At 49.8% G+C, this 22,411-nt stretch overlaps 9 protein-coding genes across 11 annotated transcripts; 5 read left to right on the top strand and 4 right to left on the bottom strand.

Moving 5' to 3' along the window:
• Positions 1-378: 378 nt before the first annotated feature.
• Positions 379-1,201, top strand: FOIG_08839 (uncharacterized protein; the record flags this gene model as incomplete). Its single annotated transcript, XM_031208907.1, has 2 exons — positions 379-555; positions 647-1,201. 2 exons carry the CDS (start codon positions 379-381, stop codon positions 1,199-1,201), a joined length of 732 nt encoding a protein of 243 aa, XP_031060944.1.
• A 682-nt stretch (positions 1,202-1,883) lies between these two features.
• Positions 1,884-2,528, top strand: FOIG_08838 (uncharacterized protein; the record flags this gene model as incomplete). The annotated part of the gene is made up of 3 exons (XM_031208906.1): positions 1,884-1,913; positions 1,964-2,335; positions 2,400-2,528. The coding sequence occupies 3 exons, from the start codon at positions 1,884-1,886 to the stop codon at positions 2,526-2,528; spliced, it is 531 nt and encodes a 176-aa protein (XP_031060943.1).
• A 1,123-nt stretch (positions 2,529-3,651) lies between these two features.
• FOIG_08837 (oxidoreductase) lies at positions 3,652-4,773 on the top strand (the record flags this gene model as incomplete). The annotated part of the gene is made up of 2 exons (XM_031208905.1): positions 3,652-3,774; positions 3,844-4,773. 2 exons carry the CDS (start codon positions 3,652-3,654, stop codon positions 4,771-4,773), a joined length of 1,053 nt encoding a protein of 350 aa, XP_031060942.1.
• Positions 4,774-5,389: 616 nt separating this feature from the next.
• FOIG_08836 (GDP-mannose transporter) lies at positions 5,390-6,725 on the top strand (the record flags this gene model as incomplete). Its single annotated transcript, XM_031208904.1, has 4 exons — positions 5,390-5,653; positions 5,714-5,804; positions 5,855-6,235; positions 6,289-6,725. The coding sequence occupies 4 exons, from the start codon at positions 5,390-5,392 to the stop codon at positions 6,723-6,725; spliced, it is 1,173 nt and encodes a 390-aa protein (XP_031060941.1).
• Positions 6,297-9,015, bottom strand: FOIG_08835 (uncharacterized protein). The gene is made up of 2 exons (XM_031208903.1): positions 6,796-9,015; positions 6,297-6,746 (listed from the first exon to the last, which is right to left on the bottom strand). Exon 1 carries the CDS (start codon positions 7,854-7,856, stop codon positions 6,864-6,866), a length of 993 nt encoding a protein of 330 aa, XP_031060940.1. The 5' UTR covers positions 7,857-9,015; the 3' UTR covers positions 6,297-6,746; positions 6,796-6,863.
• A 2,610-nt stretch (positions 9,016-11,625) lies between these two features.
• FOIG_08834 (uncharacterized protein) lies at positions 11,626-14,998 on the bottom strand (the record flags this gene model as incomplete). 3 transcript variants are annotated; one of them, XM_031208900.1, is made up of 9 exons in its annotated part: positions 11,707-12,604; positions 12,846-13,126; positions 13,250-13,407; positions 13,505-13,565; positions 13,637-13,710; positions 13,768-13,805; positions 13,900-14,075; positions 14,140-14,319; positions 14,417-14,998. In XM_031208900.1, the coding sequence occupies 9 exons, from the start codon at positions 14,996-14,998 to the stop codon at positions 12,151-12,153; spliced, it is 2,004 nt and encodes a 667-aa protein (XP_031060937.1). In that variant the 3' UTR covers positions 11,707-12,150. The 3 variants fall into 3 exon arrangements, with proteins under 3 accessions (XP_031060939.1, XP_031060938.1, XP_031060937.1); XM_031208902.1 differs by having other exon boundaries at positions 11,626-12,604; positions 12,846-13,407; XM_031208901.1 differs by having other exon boundaries at positions 11,626-13,407.
• A 1,259-nt stretch (positions 14,999-16,257) lies between these two features.
• FOIG_08833 (CDP-diacylglycerol-glycerol-3-phosphate 3-phosphatidyltransferase) lies at positions 16,258-19,607 on the top strand. The gene is made up of 4 exons (XM_031208899.1): positions 16,258-16,636; positions 16,695-17,020; positions 17,076-17,322; positions 17,374-19,607. Exons 1-4 carry the CDS (start codon positions 16,449-16,451, stop codon positions 17,471-17,473), a joined length of 861 nt encoding a protein of 286 aa, XP_031060936.1. The 5' UTR covers positions 16,258-16,448; the 3' UTR covers positions 17,474-19,607.
• Positions 17,443-20,146, bottom strand: FOIG_08832 (tRNA uridine 5-carboxymethylaminomethyl modification enzyme GidA). The gene is made up of 3 exons (XM_031208898.1): positions 19,993-20,146; positions 19,653-19,917; positions 17,443-19,592 (listed from the first exon to the last, which is right to left on the bottom strand). Exons 1-3 carry the CDS (start codon positions 20,085-20,087, stop codon positions 17,919-17,921), a joined length of 2,034 nt encoding a protein of 677 aa, XP_031060935.1. The 5' UTR covers positions 20,088-20,146; the 3' UTR covers positions 17,443-17,918.
• A 100-nt stretch (positions 20,147-20,246) lies between these two features.
• FOIG_08831 (uncharacterized protein) lies at positions 20,247-22,348 on the bottom strand. The gene is made up of 2 exons (XM_031208897.1): positions 21,021-22,348; positions 20,247-20,967 (listed from the first exon to the last, which is right to left on the bottom strand). The coding sequence occupies exons 1-2, from the start codon at positions 22,146-22,148 to the stop codon at positions 20,362-20,364; spliced, it is 1,734 nt and encodes a 577-aa protein (XP_031060934.1). The 5' UTR covers positions 22,149-22,348; the 3' UTR covers positions 20,247-20,361.
• Positions 22,349-22,411: the final 63 nt, after the last annotated feature.

Genomic DNA, 22,411 nt, shown 5'->3' with positions numbered 1-22,411 from the left:
CCGCCACTTCTAGCATGACCAAGCGAGGTACGTATTCCCGGACGGAATGGTGGGGGTCCCTGGACGCACCTAAGTTACCGGTACCCGTCAGTCTCTCAACGTGGCTCGTCCTATTCCGTCATCTTTCAGTTCAACAACAACTTTACATACCTAGACTTTTACAGCATCTGACGCCTTGCTCTTAATAAGAGTCGTTGGTGTTGCCTGATACATAAAATCGACCTCTACTCCTTCCGTTTTATGAAATAAATCCATTACTCGACTACCTTGCTCATATATAGCCAACCTCCGATCATCACTTGGCTGTTCCCACTCAGCTACAGCATCACCGAAAGGAAGATATTCCAATCAACATAGCACTGCGTAAAAGTCTCACCGATGGATCAAGTCATGGATGGAGGCCGACTGCCTCTCGAACAATGGTTCTGGGAGATGCCAACATGCACTCGTTGGTGGACAACCGCTACCATTCTGACTAGTGCCCTGGTTCAATGCCAGATGGTCACTCCTTTCCAACTATTCTACAGCTTTCGCGCGGTATTCGTCAAGTCACAGGTTCGTATTCTTCCAGACTAATCATTCGTTTGTTTTTACGATAGACGATTTGAGATGCGAAGGCTTATGCTGACATTGCACCCTCTTACAGTACTGGCGACTCTTGACAACGTTTCTCTACTTTGGCCCCTTCTCGCTCGATCTACTGTTCCACGTCTACTTCCTTCAACGATATGCGCGCCTCCTAGAGGAGTCATCGGGTCGATCGCCTGCTCATTTCTCGTGGCTACTACTTTATTCAATGGCCTCCTTGATCGCTCTGTCGCCCCTTGTTTCCATGCCATTCCTCGGTCACCCGCTCTCCTCGACGCTGGTCTACATATGGTCCCGACGCAACCCAGAGACTAGACTGAGCTTCCTAGGCTTACTTGTGTTCACCGCGCCCTACTTGCCCTGGGTGTTGATGGGTTTCAGCCTTGTGTTGCACGGCACTATCCCCAAGGATGAAATCATGGGTGTCGTTATTGGACATGTTTGGTATTTCTTTTCTGACGTTTACCCTCCTCTGCACAACGGTTCTCGCCCCCTTGACCCTCCTAACTGGTGGAGGCGTCTGTTTGAGGCTCGACCTCGAGTTGACGCGGATGATAGTACAAACGACATCATGGTTGCCGGGGCTCGAGAAGCTGCGCCCCGAGACCTTTAAAGGGTCAACGACAGAGAAGGAGATTCGTTTCAGCAAGGAACGATAGAGCCATTATGCTCAATATTTGCTATGAATTGGCGTTCAGGATTGGTATGTTTTGGAAGCATGGCACCGGACAGATGTATTGCCGATAGCGTTGATTTACTATGGCGTTGTCAGATTGGAATGAACAATAGCCTTTGAGCATCCGGTAAAACTGGTGGTCATTTGTGGTTTACATAGGCATCATGATGCTGTCTCATGATATGATAGTAAATTTGTATCAGTGCACGCAAGCGCTAGTACCGTCCGTCCACTGTAGTTCGAGTGGACACCAAATAAGACACAAGTCCTACATAACCTCTGGGTTGATTTACGAGCTGATCCATTGAGGGCTCGGCCTTTGAAGGCGTGTGTTTGTGATGTCAGCGCAACAGGGACTCTGGGCCTTTACCTTTTACGTTTTGGTGTAGCGCTGATGCGCTGACGTCGCTAGCCTTTCGCCAGGCATTCCATGGTTGACCCCGCCATGGAGCCATTGGGACGCTGTAAAATGTACATAAACAGCTTGGGACCCCGGTCATTTCAAAGCTTCAAAAAGAGCTTCCACCTGCTGACACTTTTGGTCTTGCAAGACCATTTTACCGTACCGTAATTCTCTCTTACTGAATAGTCTCTATATCCGTGGCCTAAATTATTAACCATGCGAGCTTACTTTTACGACGGCCTTCCTGTGAGTATAACCTCTCTTTGCTGAACGATCCAACTAACAAAAAGTTACAGGGCGACCAGCGCCTCCCTCATAACTCGGGCATGCCCGTCAGTGTTGACGATCTCATGAACATCGGTGTCTACTACTACCATCTCCCTGAGCTCGAGTCGGTCGACAACCTGGCCAAGGAGCGTGGCTACAAGAACCGCGACGAGATCACTGTCTCTCCCCAAGCCATGGGTGACATCTACGAAACCAAGGTCAAGTCCTTCTTCGCCGAGCACTTGCACGAGGACGAGGAGATTCGATATATTCGTGGTGGCCGTGGATACTTTGACGTCCGAAGCAAAGACGACGACTGGGTGCGCGTTTTGCTCGAGAAGGATGACCTTCTTATTCTACCTCCTGGTATTTACCACCGCTTCACCACTGATGAGAGCAACGTAAGTCAACAGAGATACTTAACTGCATACCAAAAAAAAAAAAAAAAAAAGCTGACGATCACAGTATGTCCATGCCATGAGACTGTTCAAGGAGGACCCCAAGTGGACGCCTCTGAACCGAGGCCCCGATGTCGACAAGAACGAGCACCGACAGGAATACGTGAAGCAGTTCCTGGGTGAGCCCAACCAGTAAGAGGCCCACGTGGGAGTCAAACCAGCATTTGACAGTAGTGGAGGGTGCTAAGTACCAGGAGAACGACCGAATTACCAGTCCAACTGAAGAACCACCAAACATGAACATCGCCGGTTGAAGCTGTGACGGAAGAGTGTAGGGTTGACGTGATCTGGGAGCTGTTTTACGTCATTTTGCATGGTCTGTCTGTCACAGACCACAAACATACGACTTGTGAGCGGTTTTGCGAGATCTGAACTGAAAACAACTCAGTCGCAAATTGGTGGCAGTCTGAGCAAGTCGATTGTCAATCGTTTACATATGATATTTTACGATCTATTTCTGAGGGGATGAGTTAGCGGGAGTTTGGAGAAATCCGGTTCCATATAGCATACAAATACATCATATCTTATCTATTCATCTTTGTTCCAAACTGAAGCTTTCACTGAAATGCTAGTAAGCTCCTACAACATTTGCAGGGCATATCTATCCTATGTGAGGGTCGCAAACTTTTTACGAGTGACCGCATCATGGCCTGGTCAGCAAAGAATACCGCCCATAGCATTGGCTCCAGCGTATTTCATGGATCGTTGCGGGGCGTGTAAGTGGGAGTATCTTGCAGTAGTTAGAACATGCGGCAAAGGCGCAGTTCCTTGAGATCTAGTTGTTCCTCGGCGAATCAAACCTTGAGCTGTCTTGAAATCAAGTTTGAGGGCATCTAGAACACTCTCAAGATACTTTGAGCGACCTGGACTAGGTAAGCTTTGATGCTGCGAAAGCATGAACTGGACATGGATCCAAGGCATAGCATGGATGGACTCATTCTCGAAGAGCATAACTTACAATTCAAGATAAAGGATATTGCTTTTCTCGGACACTTCTAATCATGCTTTAATTCTCCGTCAGATTGTGTTCAAGGCGAGAAGTTCAGTTGACATCTAGAGTTTGTCCATATAAAGGCATTGTGATTAGCACTGATACGTACAGTTTTGGACCCCGCCGGAGCATAACACGAGACCCTGGAGTTTTATGGTTTACAGCTTTCAAAGTAAACCTTCTCTTCAATTCAGCCAAAACAACAACAACAAACTTCAATAACGGGAATCTACAGCTCAATTGCGGATACCAAGACTCAACGCAAACGATGGATACACGAACCGAAGTCTCGGATGTTACTGAGGCATCATCCAGGCCGCGAATAGCGCAGCTTCCTGCGAGCTGTGATCCTCCACAGCCCAACACCCCAGTGAAGCAGTTAGTCTGGGTGGTATGATTCATCTCCTGCACTACACAGCGCTCTCTCATTCGTTCGATATGCTCACCGTTGGATGTACAGATCTTTGGAGGTACGGGTCAGATGGGGCACTCCCTTGTCAAATGTGCACTTTCACATGGAGATTTGGTAACGTCGGTTGGTCGCGTATTCGAGACAAGTCTAAAAGACATGGAGAATATCCATGAGAACTGTCTCGGCGCGTTGTGCGACGTCCGCGCTCGCGAATCTGTGAATCGTGTCATCGAGCGTACGCTCCAGCGCTTTGGCCGTATCGATATTGTCGTCAATTGCTCTGGCTACGGTGTCATAGGCGCCTGCGAGGACCAGGATGAGCATGACATACGTAACCAGTTCGAGACCAACTTCATGGGCACGCTTCACATTATTCACGCTACGCTGCCGTACTTCCGCAGGCAGAATGCAGGCCGCTATCTCATCTTCAGCTCAACGTCTGGCGCTTTGGGCGTCCCTGGCCTGGGCCCTTACTGCGCGACCAAATATGCGGTGGAGGGCCTAATCGAGGCCATGCTCTATGAGACGGATGCGTTCAACATCAAAGCTACACTCATCGAGCCAGGCCATGTGAGACCCGAAGAGCCAGAGATGCAAGATACGTCGCTTCCAACGTCCTGGGGTCATTTCCTCGTGAAACCACCCAGCGAGACATACGGGCATCCAACATCACCAGCGCTACATGCACGAAGGATTGTTCAGTGGCTCGGTGACAAGTATCGACCCACGAGCGCTATCAAATGCGCTGAACTCGTATGGCAACTCGGACACTGCTCGTATCCACCGCTACGATTATTATTGGGAAGCTATGCAATCGAGAGCATTCGCGATCGCATGCGGTCTGTGACAGAAGAGCTGGAGGATTGGAAGCATCTCAACTTTCCTGCCGGACCAGACGATGACAGAGAAGTTGGAGAGGAGGCAGCGGCAGCAGCAGCGGCAGCAGCACCTGAAACCAACGAGGCTGCTGCTTCTTGATATTTGAAATGAACATTGTCGTTAGTTATGGGTGCTGTGCTAAGGCACTTCTGAGGCGCAGGCGCAATTGGATTTCTCGTACCGGGTGGAGTGACTATTAAACGCTAATTCTATGATACAGTACAACACAAATTCTTTTACGAGCTTACTACTTATTATTTCTGGACCCTGGATGAGATGCCGTGTGATCTATACGGATCTGGACCGAGAAAAGGCTGAACATTCTACTCCCTTACTCTCTTACCTATTTCATACCATTCAACAACATAAAGTTTACCCCTGTCCGGATGACTCAGCAGGAACGCGCCCGAAATCCAAGTCAAGTTTGCTCCACGTACCTCGTACTTTCTTTACAGGGCTCTTAGTTAAAGGGAGAAAAGATTCCAACGGGGGTAAAGGGCTGAACTCTTTGTCCAACGCGCTGTCATTTCCTCCTCTTGCACAATTTGCGCCCACGATACCACCTAGAACGAAGCGATCATCTACGAAAACGATCATACAGCGTCTCGTTTCGAATCTCGACAGTTAGACCCGGTACTCCCGTCGCATCCCAGCGCTGATCTTGACGAATTAACTCACACGATCGTTTCGTTTCGTCGTTTCGTCCGCTGCCATAATGACCGATAAGAAGAACGAGGACTATGTTGTCCAAATGGGCAATGACAACTATGACAAGAATGAGAAGCCTTCTTTCCAGGCGCGATCACCCCCTCCCGCTGCATACGGCTCAAGTCCAGTCGGCGGTCTTGAGCAGTTAGAAAAGAGCCCGCCCTTGTCTATCTTGGCGTATTGTTTGTCTTCGATCAGTATGACCGTTGTCAACAAGTATGTTGTGTCGGGCACTTTCTGGAATCTCAACTTCTTCTACTTGACTGTTCAGGTAAGGAAATCTCCAGGAGGAGGTATTGTACCAGGGTTTTTGACATCAGATTGTGTATAGGCTGTCGTGTGTATTGGTGCAATTACTCTGTGCAAACAACTGGGCTTGATCAAGGTTCTTGCTCCCTTTGACTCTGATCGAGCAAGAAAATGTACGTTCTTCAGGTTCAGATCGCTTCCTTCAGTAACTAACCCGAAAAAGGGTTCCCCATCTCTCTTCTCCTCGTCGGCATGATCTACACCAGCACAAAGTCGCTCCAGTTCCTCTCAGTCCCCGTTTATACCATCTTCAAGAACTTGACCATTATTGTCATCGCATACGGCGAGGTCCTTTGGTTCGGTGGCAGCGTTACACCTCTGGCCCTGCTCTCATTTGGTCTCATGGTACTGAGCTCGATCGTCGCAGCTTGGGCAGACATTCAGAGTGCCATCAACGGTGACTTTGGTACTACCGACTCAGCTGCTGCTGTCTCTACGCTCAACGCTGGTTATGCCTGGATGGGAATGAACGTTTTCTGCAGTGCTGCCTACGTGCTCGGCATGCGCAAGGTCATCAAGAAGATGAACTTTAAGGACTGGGACAGTAAGTCATGCAATGTCGGTGTGGGAATGTTTCTGTTGGCTAACCTTGTGCAGCCATGTACTACAACAACCTCCTCACGATCCCTGTTCTAGTTGTCTGTTCGCTTCTTACAGAGGACTGGTCCGCCTACAATTTCTCTCGCAACTTCCCCGACGATACCCGCAACAAGATCATTATTGGCATGATCTACTCTGGCCTTGCGGCTATCTTCATCTCTTACTGCTCTGCATGGTGCATTCGCGTCACCTCCTCAACAACATATTCTATGGTTGGAGCCTTGAACAAGCTTCCTATTGCAATCAGCGGCCTTGTTTTCTTCTCAGCCCCAGTCACTTTCGGCAGTGTCTCTGCCATTTTCCTCGGCTTCATTAGCGGTTTGGTCTACGCCTGGTCCCGCGTGCGACAATCCATGTCCTCTGGAGGATCATTGCCTACTGTGCGGCCTACGATGAGCGCGAGCGCCAAGAGCAACCGCGATGCCAACTCTTAGATAATATGATACAAGGCGCAACTTTAGAAGTTAATGATAAACGCGTTGGTGATTACGACAGATGACAGACAATTTTCAAGGACTCCAACGTGTTTATTATTGATGCTGCCCTATACTGAAGCTCTATATGAGCACGTTCTACCACCACGCCTGACCATAAGACTGCGGGTAACCATGTGCTGTCGGGTGCAACGCCTGTGGCTGGTACTGCAGCTGTGGCTGGTGCTGTGGTTGTGGTCGGTATTGTTGTTGTGGCTGGTGCTGCTGCTGTGGCTGGTACTGCAGCTGTGGTTGGTGCTGGTGCGGCTGTGGCTGATACTGTAGTTGTGGCTGGTGCTGCGGCTGTGGCTGCTGTTGTGGCTGCTGTTGGAGTGCCGGTTGCTGTGTGTGTGTGGGAAAGCCAATAGGAGCATACTGGTGATCCATGTTTGGCATGTAGGCGCCGCTCAAGTAGGTACCGTGTTGAGCTTCCTCGATCGGGGCGCGGAAGTTCTGACCTGTCAGGAGCTCGGTTCGAGGGACGACGCCGCGGAGTCTGGGATCATCCACAGGACTAGGCAAAAGACCAGCCTTGACGTCTTCCACATGGTAGTAACTGACGAGGTGGTGAGGCACGCCTTGGTACGTGATGCTGATAGTCTTCTTGACCAGTCCTTGTTCCTTGAAGTCGTACGAGTCGACGAGTGAACCGACCAGATGGCGCTCATCATCACTGGGCACAGTGGTGTACTCATTACCATGTTCCAGGCCTGTTTGGAAAGGGACAGAGTTTCGTGGTCGTGATTTAGTGATGCCTCCAGATTGTGTGGTTGACTTGCCGTTCCTTCCCCTGGCGCGCTTCTTCTCTCCAGGTGGGAAGGGCTTCTCAAGCTCCCGGTACAGCAGATAGTTGCCAAGGATACGGCTGGGGCTCCATGAGATGCTGTCAGTCCAGCGCTTGATTCCAGAAGCATGCTCTTCGTAGACGAAGATATTGCCGCTTTTGATGAGATCTTGACGCTCACGGTCATGTGGTCGACGAGGAACATGAAACAGTTTGCCAGAGAGACATGCCTCAAAAATGATCAAGGCATCAGTGGTGTCCCCGATGAAACCGTAGAACGTCGGTTGGAGTGGCATGGTTCCAGACATCTTGGAAGGAATAGCCTTCAAGGCTGGAGGCAGATGGGGGGAGAAAGGGGGAGATAGTGGAAGGGTAGAGTGAGTGCAAGTGTAAGTGATCTTAACCTTGGACTCGAAGTCAGTCTCCAGGAAATGGGGAAAGTAATCTCAGTGATCTCGAGAGGTTGACTTTGGGGGAGAAAACTTCAAGTCTAAAATCGACGATGGCCTCAGTATTTATAGGAATATGGGCCGCGCTGTGTTGCTCCCAAGAATCCTCATGAGGCGAACACTGCCTTTCAACAGGTTGCTGTGACAAATAAGATGGGAGTAATCGTAAGGCTTGTTCGAATCGTCAATTCAGCTGCATATGTTGATAGGCGCTTCTCTCTAATCGTGAGAGCTACCGCACCGAACAATGGCGAAAGTTGAGCTCTCGAACTCAACAAAGTAAACCGCACCAAACAGTGCGTGCAAATGGGTATCACGAGGGCCTTTGTAAAAAGGTTATTTTCAAGGAAGAAAGTATTCCAGTTGTGGCGGGCGGGTAGGCGTATAGGAGAGCGTGAGCTGTTTCTTTATTTCACCATTGACTTCTGGGTGAAGAATCTCTGAGAAAGTGAGGGCACGAAGTAATTGGTTCGAGGTATGTGCGTATTTCGTTCAAGCGTTAAGTGGCAATGATTGTAAAAGCCAGTTGGTGAAAGTAAACAATGGATGGTCGACAAGAAGAAGAAGAAAATTATAAAGAACAAGAGAATAATGTGGATGAAATGTGGTGAAGTGAAGTTGAGGTGTAAGTGGATGGCTTGGATGTAATGTAGTCGAATGCAATGCAATGCACTTACCCAAGTAGGCAATCTACACTACAGGGCAGGCTAAAGGCTAGTTGCACTTGCGCTTCCATGGCATAGATGGATGGACTCAAGCTTGGATTTAGGAAAGAGCAGGTAGGTACCTAGTAATTCCCTGGGCTTGAATCTGGGGCCTGGCTGGCCTGGCACTTGTTGGCTGGCTCCCGTCTGCGTCAACCAAATCCTGGGTAGTGTCTGTATCCGGCCTTTCCATCAGCTTAGATGCCGTTCCATATCCACGCGTGTCATTCACATTGTCATTGCCATCCATGTCGTTTGGACCTCCTAGGAAGGAGGAGGAGGGAAATGGAACTGCAAGCAGGTACCTAACCTCCCTACGGTACGGTACGGTACCCGCGGCCAGCTCTCTCCAGGGATATTGGGGATAGGTCGGGTCAGTCAGTACGGCAGTCCATACAGGTGGTATTGAGTTGGTAGGGCAGCAAAAAGATGTACGGCAAGGTATGGGGAAGGTACGTACCCGCCCGCCCGCCTGCCTGCCTCCTCACAGACTCCTCGTCTCTACCTTACTAACTTACCTAGGGGTCAGGCCCATTGGAAACATCCTGATATCACCATTGGGCAGGTACTTCCGCTGACTGGACAGATACCCCAGCAAAGCCCCTTCATCACGCTGTCGGAGCATGTGCCGAAGTACCTCAAGAGCCTACCTACCGTATCGGTACGTGCTTGTAGTGGTGTCTCACACCTGCTGGTGAGGTGGGTGGTGGCTGTCCGGATCTACTCTAGGTAGTTGCGGGCTGTTTGTATGCGGCCGAGAGACCGCGACCTGTGTCGAGGTCAGGTACCTGCCATCATGTTGGTGTTCCCTCCAGGTCGGATCTGTGTCTCACTCTGGAAGAATTCGATCTCTATTTGAGCAAGGGCCTGGGCGAATCATTCTCTCAAGATGGTTTCTTCAATTCAAAAGAAGCTCTTCACTATCTAAATTCTAAGATTCAGATCTAGTTAGAGCTGTTCAGCCCTTCTCCAAATCGACGGGAAGCTTAATGCAATGAAAACCTACATCCCCATCCCCCGTCCCATCCCAGCTGGAACTACCTCACCTCGTCCCTGAAGGCTGTACCTCTCCTCATGAGAAGTGCTTTGGAGGTGGATTTGGCTTTGATAGAGACACGCCTGGAGACACGTCCTCCACCCCCTGCACCCCTCCTCCCTTCATCCTCCTTATGCATCAGTGACGCACTATGCCGTTCTTTCTTGAGAATATGCCATCACAATGCCTCAAGTTATGATTTTCGTCTATCTCGATATGTATGTGGCATGTAAGTGATGTGTCTGATTCGGCGCTGCAGAATAAATCCTCCCTCTCCAACAATGCCACTCTGTTCTTTGTTATCATCTTCGACTACATTCTACACCATCATATGTGAACTCGTTTGAGCCGCCATGTCATTGGATGTTATCATCACTTTTCGTCTGTGCTGTTTTTGACACTCATCAACCCCTCTTCCCTCTTCTTTCTTTTTTGGATGATTTCTGTTATCCACATTGGAGAAAGAAAAAAGGGCCAAAGCACCACAGCCCCCATAATCCGACAACCATCACAGCTCACTCACATCCCTTCTGGGCTGAGCTTCACTCTCGAGTCCATTACAGTATCAATCTTGAGTCGGCTCTTCTATTGTTCGGGGGTGTATAACAAAAGGTCCCTGACATGAATTCCGATTTATCCATTTCTCTTGGCTTGGGCTCCAATCTTGAACAAGTCTGTATCAAAATGAAATCACAGGAAGATGCCGAAGTAGTAGAGGGAGTAGTTAGTGTGATTAGTTAGTCAGTTCGTGGTTTAGTCGATGATTCCAGATTTTCTCCTTCGCCCGTTGGATATGCAAATCTCGCTGGTGTTGGGTTGGCTTGGACTTGGTGTTGGTGTGTGCCTGGCTGATCCCTGTGTTCTGGCCTTTCTCGTCTCGTCTTAGGCGAGCTGTCTGGATGTCTGGGTCTGGTTGTCTTGCTCGCCTTGCCTTAGCCTACCGTGCCTTATCCTGCCGCGCGTCAATTGAGTTACGGAGTCTGATGCGGATGGATATCATGGCGTATTCCATGTAAAGTCATCTCATATCATGTCACCTCAACTGCCAGGCCATGGGTGCCGGTGTTTGATGCTCTGCTGTGCCTTATCGGCATTTAGACTAAACACCGCCTCCCGTGCCATGTCGAATCTGCGACGCGACGCTGCTGCCCAGATTGATTAATTGATTCCATAACTGTGGAACGCGCGCGCGCAAGCAGCTCCCCGGACCGACAGCTGCTACCTTACTCCCGCAAACAGGAACACAAAAAATAGCAGGAGCCCATGTCTTAGGCATGGACATGGACCTGAAAAATGATGAAAAATGAAAACGAACATGGTAAAGTCCATGGACATGGTATGCAGCGACCTCCGGCATTGGCTTTGGTGCCTGTCTTATGGGTCTCTGGGGCGTTCTTAGTGCTCTCCACCCGTTCCTCTTCCCAGGTACCTTTTTGGGGCTTCTGATTGGCTGTTGCACCTGCCGTACTGCAGGCCATCTCTGCCTTTTACCGTGATTGGCTACTCTTTCTCCTCTTGGCTGCCACACCCTGATCATTTGTCCCTTGTCCTTGCCCTTTGTTCTCTGCTGCTTTTGTCTCGAGGGAAAAAGGGAAGGGTAGGGACTGGGACTGGGAAAGAACGCACGCACAGGTGGGAGAGCCGACTGACGAGGCGGCACTCAGCCTCCCATTGGGTGGGATTCCCCAATTGGCTTTTGTAATCGTGTGTCATCGCTTGAGACCATTCGCATGGGTTTTACTGTCAGCCCGCCAAGTACCGAGATACCTTGTCCTGGGCTTCATGATTTGATTTGCAAATTCGACCCCAAACCCCCAGTTCGAGATACTGATGCTCGTCGTGCTTCCGTCTTCCGTTTGAAATGATCCAACTCCCATCTTGGCATCGTTTGTACCCTGTCGCATCCCAATCGCATCCCATCGCATCCCATCGCATCGCCACGATACTAATACACAGAGAATCAACTCATTACGTCTCCTCATCTCCATCTATATTCCTGGACCTGGCAACACCTGGGTCATTAATCCCTAGAGTCATTCTATAGTAATTAAACTAACCACCTTACGGGATATATGGTGGTATCACTATCATCGGTAAACGAGCGTGACCTTGCTATCAACCTGTTCACATGCCCGCAACGCAATACCGTTGCGTCGACTGATCAATGATACCGAATCCGAAACATGAGCATCTGCAGATTGCCAGATATGTACATACGGCTGGTACGGTACTGCGCAGAGGCCAACGCCCATCCAATCCATCTTACAATACCGTAATATCAAACTGAGACGACAGGGTTATTCACAACTGCCGTCCTCAACATCTATGACCTGTTCAGTGCGTTTTCTGCCCTTCTTCTTCATCTTTGATCGCTTAGTGCCCCAAAAATGGCTAACAAACGCGCCCTGGTCGATCAGCCCTGCACACTGTAAAACCAGGGCTCTTCACCCTCACGATAGCGTCGACCTGGTCGTCGCATTGGTATTGGGACTGTGCCCTCGAAAACAGTGCCGCTCATCATGTCTGAATCTGTGTGTGCATCTGTGTCCGTGAGCCCTTCCTCCTGTTTCTGTTTCTGATTCTGCTTCTGCATCTGGTAGTGGTGATGATTATGTTGGCTCGTATCACATCCCTTGTCCGGCTCCCCCGATATCTTCCCCGCCCGCACCGATGACCGTGCCTGGCCCTCTGCCGCCTTGACCTTGGTGCTGGAACTGGCACCGGCGCTGGCGCTGGCGCTGGTGCTGAAGCTGGCGGAGACGGTGCTGCTGTTTTTGGGGTTACTAATTCGCACTACAACACCGCTCTCCCAATTGCGACAACTCATCTTTGGCTGTCCTGTCGCTCGGTCCTTGACAATGCGGCCCCTGTATGGCACAACGTAGCCGCAACCGTCAGCGTTAGATTCATGAAATCGTCACAGTTTCGTGCCGGTCATGCTGAAATTCTCCTCAAGAGGCAGCTAGTAGCGCGCTACACTATCTAAAGAACCGCACCATCGCACTGGCCGTTGATGTTCGCTCGCTTGCTGCCTTGTTGTCTCAAGTTTCCCCCATGTCTTACAGAAAAGAGGGGGTTCGATGGGGGCAGGGTCAGGGTCTCACTCACCATGCGCTTTCTGACAGATTTGCGCTGCCAATGTAGACCCAGCCAAGAGACATCTCTTCCGTTTTCGGCTCCGCGGCAGCCGGCCCTGAGTCGTGGTATCGCGGCTCCGGTCGCGTTTGCGGACGCGTTTGCAATTGACTTCCCGCTTGCATCTGTGATACCATGATCATCTTGCTGTGCATCAGGAGCCCATCTCTGGTGTTAACACAGTCCCGCACCAGCTCAGTGGGGAAGGTTGGCGAGCGCCACCATTTGGGCTGGACACAGATGGTGCCCGCAGCCTGCATCAGCGCGCTCACAAATTAGCGTTGGCTTTTCATTGCGTCTTTCTCGTCGCATGTGAGGATTCTCCAGTTTATCCAAGATCATCCATCCATGCAATGCCATGCTCCAGGTAAACTTACATTACGCCCACCTCGACTTCTGCCAACTGTCTCTTCCGTCGGAAAATATATTCGGAAACGGTCCTTTAGCTTCTCCTGCCACGGGTTTGACGCCTTATTCTTGGAGGCTGCGCCCGTTCGGCCTATTCTCGACTTATATTCGGCCATGCCATCATCTCCTGCAACTCACCACTCATCAGTCCACATCCATTACAGGCGAGTGCTATGTGTGTGGTAAACAGTAGAGGGGGGTACACAGTATCGACGTCTCCTCACCTTGACATGCATTGTAGATTGCGCCCACCAAGTCGTAGTTTAGCGACCCAAGAGAGGCGCACTGGAGTAAGGGCTCATCCGTGGTTAGAATCAATGCTCTTTGGACTGGTATGCGACTTTAATGGTACCCACGACAAAATCCACTTCGATTGGTTCGTCAGTGGCTAGCCCGAGAGCAGCCACAGTGGTGCCCAGCCCGCTGTATCCTACATGACATGAGCCGTTGTTGCACAACATTCATCGAAACTTGCACGTCCACTGACCTATTCGCTTTAAGGAATCTCCTTGATGACCACCAGGGCTAGAATCTAGTATCAGTGCATCGTTCATGCGGGTCAAGCATGATGATCATCAGACCATGCATGATCCAATCTTCAAGGTCTTGATAGGCTTACATGGTGTACACAAAGCCAAGGTGCTTTGTTTGTGAGAAGTCGTAGTTAGCGAGGCTGCTTACCATGCCCTCACCAACACCAGTTGCTGACAGGAATCGGCCGAGCTCGGTGCTGAACGCGGTTTGCCGATACGTCGCGGGGTCCTTTAAACGAGGAAGGTCGATCAGGAAGACCATCTAGAGAACTCATTAGCAATCCCGTCACGGACAGCATCAAAATCGCCTCGGTTCAGCTACAAACATTCTCCACCACGCCAGTCTCCCCCCAATCATAGGGGACGAGATTGGCAGTTGGGACCACAACTCGAAGATAGTCAGGGTACTTTAGCAACTGAAGCTTGGAATGCATAGCCCCAGGCCCATTCATTGCCGGAAAGACGAACTTGATTCCCGGTGGCGCATTCGATCGCATCTCTGATTTCTGCGGCAGGTTTCGGCGTCAGCCTCTGGGTCTTGTCCATTTGAGGGGTCCAGCGAGGGATATCCCGAACGAGTCAGGACTGGTCATTGATACACACCTGGGCTTCGCTATCGGCGAATGCCAGGAGCAACAGTTTAGTCTTTCTCGGGTCGATTTTGGACATGAGCCATTCATCATCCCACTGATACGAGCTTAGAAGAGCAAGCTCCAACTTGTCCTTCTGAAACACCTCTTCGATCTTGATATCATCGGAAGTCCGCGGATACCCTTTGGCCCAAGTTCTTTTGATAGCACCTTTGGGATAGGGAACGAAGCTCGGTAATACATGTGCCGTTGCCGTTGCGGTTACAGTCCTGGAAGGTTCGGATGGTGTCATCCTCTTTGCCGGCGGGACCTCGTCAACACTTCTTTCGTCCTCTGGCGAGCGGCGACGCTTGGCTAACCTCTGCAACCTTTCCTCTTCCATCTTCTTGCGATCGAGCGAGAGCAAACCCAAGGAAGCCCCGCCCGAGCCAGTCCCCTTCCGGTGGGATGTCGAGGTTGAGGCGCTCGGGATCTGCGAACTCTGGTCTCCCTGTTCCTCTTGTTCCTGGAGTGAAAGGGCAATAGCATAGCGTAGCGCTTCATCTTCGTCCATGTCGCTCCCCAATTCGACGGGATCCTCTCGGGACCCAGCCATCGTTGCCTTTTGACTCCAGCGGTTTTGAGAACAAGAGTTTGACCAGATCGACTGAGTTTCGGGTGACGGTTTGAGGTTGATTTTTAAAATCTGGAGTTATGGTTTAATGTTTTGGGTGTCGTTTGAGTTAAGTTATCGATTTGATATCCCTGTCTAGGATCCTTGTCTCTCCAAGGGACGTGGAAGGTGAAAACGCGGAGTCACGTGAGGCCGCGTCGCATTGATCTGCCAGTTCCTCAGCGCTAGCGCTACGCCCTAAACAGCCCAGTCCAGTCTTCTCAATTCGATCTCGACCCTGACTGATTATGATTATCAATTCTTTCACGCCAGAGCCATTTTTTGGCAGACGATCCATATCAGTCTCTTCGGCATCTGCGTGGTTCTTTTCGTTTTTAGCGGCCTGTCTACGGTCTAATGATTTCGAATAGCTAAAATGTGGGAACATAGTGACGTCTGTGAAACAGCCACCAGCTTTCCCAGTTGCGCCTCTGGTCAACACCAACCACTTACACGGCGCTATTGTACTACGACGCTGCGGTGCGGGACACCAGAATGGTCATGATACGAAAAGTACCCCGCGGCGACTGAGAATGTTCTGTATAGGCACCGTATTATGATCATAGTCGTATTGTAATCTGGAGCTCTCGTCTGAGAAGCCACTGACACGACCTCATCGCCACTTAACTCGTCTTCATCCAGATTTGGCTGCCCGTCCTCACTACCTATTCGACTATGATGCCAGGCCAATTTTCGGGGAGTTCCCAATGCCCCCCACCCCGAAATGTCCAAGTATGAGGACCTCTCGATCTAGCTTGCTGTCTCCCAGGAACTGAGCAACTGGCAGAGTCCATGTCAGCATGACCCAGCACTTTAGGGTAGGCCCGCGTTTTCCATTCTCTGATCTTCAACTGCGATGCTGGTGATCTCAACTCAAACTTACATATGCATAAAGCGAAAACCTTGAAATAACCCTGTGAAACTCTGATTCACGCAGGAGATGTTTAGATACGTTAATTATCCGATTTGCCTTTGTTCGTCATATACTACAATTGCTCTGAAGAGTTTCACAGCCAATGATATTTGCTTTCTTGCTAACAGGGTTTGAGACAAACTCAAAAGCAAGAGGACCTTAAAGGATTAGCAGATACTTCAGATATCCATGAAATATGATAGTCTGAATTGGCAACTCGGAATAAATAAAATAAACAATAATATAAGGTTCGATTTTATATCATGAGATGCAAGATCGCGAAGTTGGTGGCATGTCGATATTGCCAAATCGTGACATGAGATAAGCGGGGTCCGGGGTTCTAAACGGGGTTTCACAACTTTGCTCCAACTACATCGCCAGAATAACCAAACAAGATTATATCTTCCCGGGAGCAATTGAGCGACTGACGAGAGGGTTTGGGCAGCGCCCGTTTTCGAAAAGGACAAGACAAGCGCAGAGATGAGTCTCTCTGCCAGATTGGCTTGGCGGGCGACGACGAGTTGTACTGCGAGGTCAATACCTGCTCTCGTGAGGTCCGCTCCAAGACCCACGATAGCATCAACCCCGCGATGTCTCTTCTTCACAAAGGCCCAGTCATGGTTGGATCATAAGGCCCAACAAAAAGGGCTGGAGGAGAAGCCTGTTGGGTGAGTACAAGGCCCAGTTATACCGATTGACTGTATTGTACTGAGCCATTGTACATAGGTCTCGACCTGTGATACAGCACGATAATGATACCAATCCGCCACGCCCTGCTGCCGTCCTGCACGAAGACATTTACACGCTGCCCAACATATTAACCTTCACACGTCTCGTCGCTGCACCGGTCATTGGCTACCTCGTTCTTCACGACCAGCACGCATGGGCCGTCGGCCTCTTTGCCTATGCGGGCGTAACAGATCTCCTCGACGGATGGATCGCGCGTCGCTGGGACAGCAAGACAGTCGTGGGCACAGTCATTGATCCAATGGCAGACAAAACCCTCATGACCATTCTGACCATTTGTCTGGCTGCTAAGGGCGCGTTGCCGAGTGCGTTCATGCTCCCTCGTGACCCTTGATAACCCAAAAGCTAATGTGTAAAAAGTTTGGTGCGCTGGCATCATCCTGGGTCGTGATGTCGGCCTCGCTATCTCTGCAATTTACTATCGATGGATATCTCTTCCGCCACCAAAGACATTTGCCCGATATTGGGACTTCTCACTCCCATCAGCTGAAGTTCGCCCCACGACTATCAGCAAGTACAACACCTTCTTGCAACTTGCGCTCGTCGGAGTCACGACAGCTGCGCCCCTTTTGAGCACCGACTTGTCATCTGCCCTGACAGTCATGCAGTAAGTTCAACTATATTGACTTTCCGTAACTCTCATCCTAAAAGTAACCAGATACGTCGTTGCTGCTACCACCATATGGAGCGGTGCAAGCTATATCTACACAAAGGATGCAGTAAAAATCCTTAATAAGCAGAACTCTAAAAAACCCTGATTTGATATCGTCGTTCAAAGTCTATCAAGCGGCAGATCACGATAGTAACAGAAGAGGCCACAAATTCGGCTTCACCTAACGCGGCCCGAGCCTAGGGTCATCCAGAAAGCAGGAATCGCAAGGTTTGAACGAAAAGACAAAATTCGAACAACAAGACAAAGTTCAGCAAGGTTTTCCAAAACCTTGAGCTTGAGCTTGAGCTTGAGCATCTTGTATATACCCCCTTTATGTACAAACACTATCGTCGATGATGATAGAACAAATCTTAAACTGCATATTTGAACTCTCGGACTCGAATTCCCAATGAGACGATAATGCTGAGATTGTGGCAGAAATATTTGACTTTTGAAGGCTCTACTTAAAACCTCTCTTGTTCCCCCCTAGACACCTTATTCAATGAAACGCCAGTTATATGCGATTGATCCCAATTAACCTATACACTGCCTCAATTCTTATTCGTCCTTTGTGTCCGGCGCCCGCGTGAAGGATCCTTCTCCAACAAGTATGCTTCAGGCCTTCGACGAACGTGAGCGAGTAGACGTAAACTGCCCGACGGAGTCACACCCTCGACATGCCTCGCCTGTGCGAGATTCTCTGGTTTCGCTGCCCTGAGCGCCTCCTTCTCTGACATAGCAAGCCCAGGGATATTGTCATAGTTGAGATCGAGGGGTATCTTGACGCGCTCATCGTTTGTTAGCTGCTTGCGCTCTGACTCGGCGATTTTGATATACGGAGCGTAAAAGGACTCGATTTCAACACGACGTCGTATGCGAGGTGGAAAGTCCATTACGCTTGGGATGACTGGTGCAAGCCGATCGATGTTGACGCGTGTTTCAGGGTTTGAGAGACGAAGGACATCGATACCATCGCGACGTTGAGTGTTGCGCTTCATATGATACCCCTTTTCAATCCATTGTAAGGGGCTCATTGCTACTGACTGTAAGAGTTTGGTAAGGTCATCAACCTGCTGTCGCTCATCACGATAACGACTCCAACGCTGCTCCGAAATGACACCCCACCCATAGCCCTTGGACGTCAGTCGAACATCGGCGTTGTCAGCGCGTGCTGACATGCGGAATTCACTTCGGGAGGTAAACATCCGGTAAGGTTCCGTGACACCTTTCGTGATAAGGTCATCCACCATGATGCCAATGTACCCATCCCCTCTTGAGAGAAAAACTTGCGGAAGCCCCTGAGAAGAACGACCGGCGTTAATGCCCGCAAGGACACCTTGACCAGCAGCCTCCTCATACCCAGTCGTGCCATTGATTTGACCAGCCAGGTACAGACCGCTGATAGCTTTTGTCTCCAGGGTCGACTTCAGGCCACGTGGATCGATGTAGTCATATTCAACACCGTACCCGGGCTGAAGCATTTTTGAGTTCTCGAGACCTGGGATTGTGCGCAAGACCTCCTCCTGCGCCTCAGCAGGAATCGTCATGGACAAACCATTGGGGTAGATGACAGGGCTGTCCAAACCTTCGGGCTCGAGCCAAACTATGTGTCGTTCCTTGTCGGCGAAGCGAATGACTTTTGACTCGAGAGAGGGGCAGTACCGTGGGCCTTTGACTGTCTCTCGAATGTGTATGGTCTTATCAAGGTTTTCACGCACTATCCGGTGAGTATCCTCCGTCGTGTACGTAACACTGCAAGTCATCTGCTCCTGAATCGCCACAGTTTCGTTGAGGTAACTGAATGGTGTTGGTGGGTCATCGCCATACTGCTTCTCCAGCACATCATAGTTTATGCTCGCTGCGTCGATTCGGGGGGGTGTGCCAGTCTTGAGGCGTCCCAGCTCGAAGCCCGCATCACGCAGTGACTTGCTCAGTCCGAATGTCGCCGCCTCACCGAGTCGACCAGCTGGATACGCCGTCAGACCGATGTGTATTTCGCCTCCGAGAAATGTCCCCGTTGTTATGACAACCTTTTTTGTTGGGAGAATTTGACCGGACTCTAGACGCACGCCTGCGATGCAACTTGACGCGCCTTCGAATAATTCCTGAGGCTCGGTGACGATATCGGACACGCTGTCGAGTACGATCGATAGGTTGGGATACGAAGAGAGTTCGTCCTTCATGTGTTTCTTGTAGAGCTCTCGGTCGATTTGAGCGCGGGGTCCCTATCTCCAATTTCATTAGTCACTGATTATTCCGACAACGAATCCGAAGAGTCGACGAACCCAGACAGCAGCGCCTTTTCGCCGATTCAGAGTATGAAACTGTACACCTGATTTGTCGATAATTCTCCCCGCCAATCCATCGAGCGCATCGATCTCTCGGATTATTGTGCCCTTGCCGATGCCGCCGAAACTTGGGTTACAGGAACACGTTCCCAAATTGTCGATTTTCGGCGTTACCAAAGCTGTTCTTGCGCCAGATCGTGCAGCAGCAGTGCATGCTTCAGCGCCCGCGTGGCCGCCTCCGATTACGACGACATCGTAAGGTCTAGGGCGGGATGTCAGTGATGATTTGCGATGCGATGGGTGTCATGACGACGAGATATTGTTTACTGAAACATACTGTAAATCACCGGAAACAGTCGCAAGGTACCGCCGTCTTGTAATTGTCCATTTATGCCGTAGTATGGCTGTCCTAGGTCTTAGTAGCGCACGCATTTCATGTCGTTGTCGTTGTAAAATTTGCTCTCATGACGAGATCAATGTCCAAATTTTGGGTGTTCACACCAGAAAGTACGGTTTTAGTTAATGCATTTCATCCAATCAGGTTACAAATTGGCGTTCCCTCACCCACATCAGCAATTCATCATGATACGTCCTGGCAATAGACAGTAAATTTAGGTACAATTCATGGTTGACATTATCTGTATTGATCTAAAATGGCTCAAAATCGTCGCTGCAATTGATACTATCTCTCATATGACCATAATCTCTACCTCCTACCTCGGCTCTCTGGCCATGAACTGACAGCATCATCCACCTCTTCCAAGAATGTCGCCGAGTTGTGAATCGTTGTACCCCCTAAAACTACTCTGACGCCTGGACTCGACGCGTTCAATTCTGCAATCATCTTGGCTTCCTCATAAGTCGCACCCCCAACGATGAATACGATTATGTCCTGAGGTTTGTCCTTGGTCGTGCCACCACCTTCGACGAAGGGGTATTGCTGATCCTTGAGTCGCCCTTTGATCAAGTTCTGTAGGGTAGTCTCCAACAATGGGCTGTGTTGCGTATAGACGTTTTCTACTCCCTTGAGGCCTTTGAAGCGGCTGCCAGTACCGGAGAAAATGCCTGCGGATTCGAAGATTTCTGAAATTCCGCCCTGAGACTGTGACGCTTGAAGGGAGTTGTGATACGCCGTCACCTTGCTGACCAAATCTGCCTCTCGCGGAGACACGTTTCCGGCAGCGACAAGGAGGTCTTGAAGCATGGGCAAAGTGTTGGAAGGATGTTTGTGATAGCGGAGAGCGTACAAAGCTACAAGGCCAACCTTACTTTCTGGTGTAACGTTCGGTGATTGAATGAGTCGCTGAATATTCTATGAATCGTGTTAGCTCATGCTCAAGGCTCCAACAAGAGGACAGGCAATACCTTTACATCAGTCCCGTGGTTGTCGTTGCAAGCCAGACTTTGTTCCAGCTCACTAACCTCTAGGAGGTTATCGGCAGCTACACGTCTGCTAAGTTCTGATACCAGGGTAACATGCTTGCTGACGTTGCCAGAAAGCTTTCTGAATTCTGGATATTCTTCGATAAATCGCTTCATATCCGATATTGACTCGATGTTCTCATTGTTCTTGGTTTTCGACTGGAATTGGCCAACATATTCCTTGATGTTGCCTCCAAGGTCGCCAAAGTTCAGAAACATATTCTTTTTGAAGAATGGATCCTGATCCTGTGATAGAACGATCTCCTTTTGCTCTGGGCTAATATCTGGAACATCGCTTAGATCGACACGCCCATTCTGAATACCCAAGAGATGGTGGACCATGGCTTGATATGTCCATTGTGTGAGTAGTGGTGTCACCGGATCTTCCCGGCGATCCAACACAAGCAGAATGGGAGGAGTATCAACTTTTCGGAAGTCAAACAATGAATCCTCTTGGGTCATCAAATATCGGACCTCTGACGCGAGCTTCTTCGCTAGGGGGCTTGTCTTCTGGTATCTAATGAGGGGCTTTTTCTTGAGTGAGAGTAAGACAGCGACTAAGCCCTCTGAGCATCGCTGTAATGAGTCAGGATTCCATGTATCAGGACTCCCTGCACAGATTCTCTGTTGTGGAAGAGTAAAACTGAAAGAAAAGAGATCAGGGTTGATGACATTGTAATCAGCAAAGTGCTCTTGGACCAGTTTGACCACCTCATGGTCATCAGCCTCAGCTAAGCGTTCCAAGGACGACTTCTTGACAACATTTGTGAAGTACAAGTGATACTCGCCATATTTCGGATCACGAAGCTCATCTATGAGTAGTTGAATTGATTCCGGCGATGGCCGCACGAAAGATAGACATCGTAGGTGTCGCATCTTCTCACGCGCAGCATTGTCCAGACGATCGATGAGATAGACCTCATGGTTGAGAAGAGAAGACTGTGTGACCGCAGTCGAGACGATAGAAACTGTTTCTCTATCGAGTAAGAGAATTTTCATCTTGGCAGACGACGTATCACTCGTCGTAACCACCTTATTGATGTACCCAGATACTGCTTGGGCAACGTCCATGTTGATGGATGAGGCTCACCGGGGCCGCGTAACGTGCTATTCCCGGGCTGCTATATGAGGTCTTTATGAGTGCAAGTGTCGTGCAGTGAGAGATACCAGGTATTTCAGTGGTATTCAGGGCTGTGATTCAGAGAACTTCTTGTTGATGATTGATGTTACGGACAGGGAGACCTCTAAGATGCCACTGCCACTGTAGGTGCTGTAGGTGAGCGCCCCACAACCTTGAAAGTCTGGCCTGAATGCCTTACATAATACAAGAGCTA

This window comes from Fusarium odoratissimum (assembly GCF_000260195.1).
Source record: "Fusarium odoratissimum NRRL 54006 unplaced genomic scaffold supercont1.14, whole genome shotgun sequence".
Taxonomy (NCBI): Eukaryota; Fungi; Ascomycota; class Sordariomycetes; order Hypocreales; family Nectriaceae; genus Fusarium; species Fusarium odoratissimum.
This window is presented reverse-complemented; position numbering and strand designations above follow the sequence as displayed.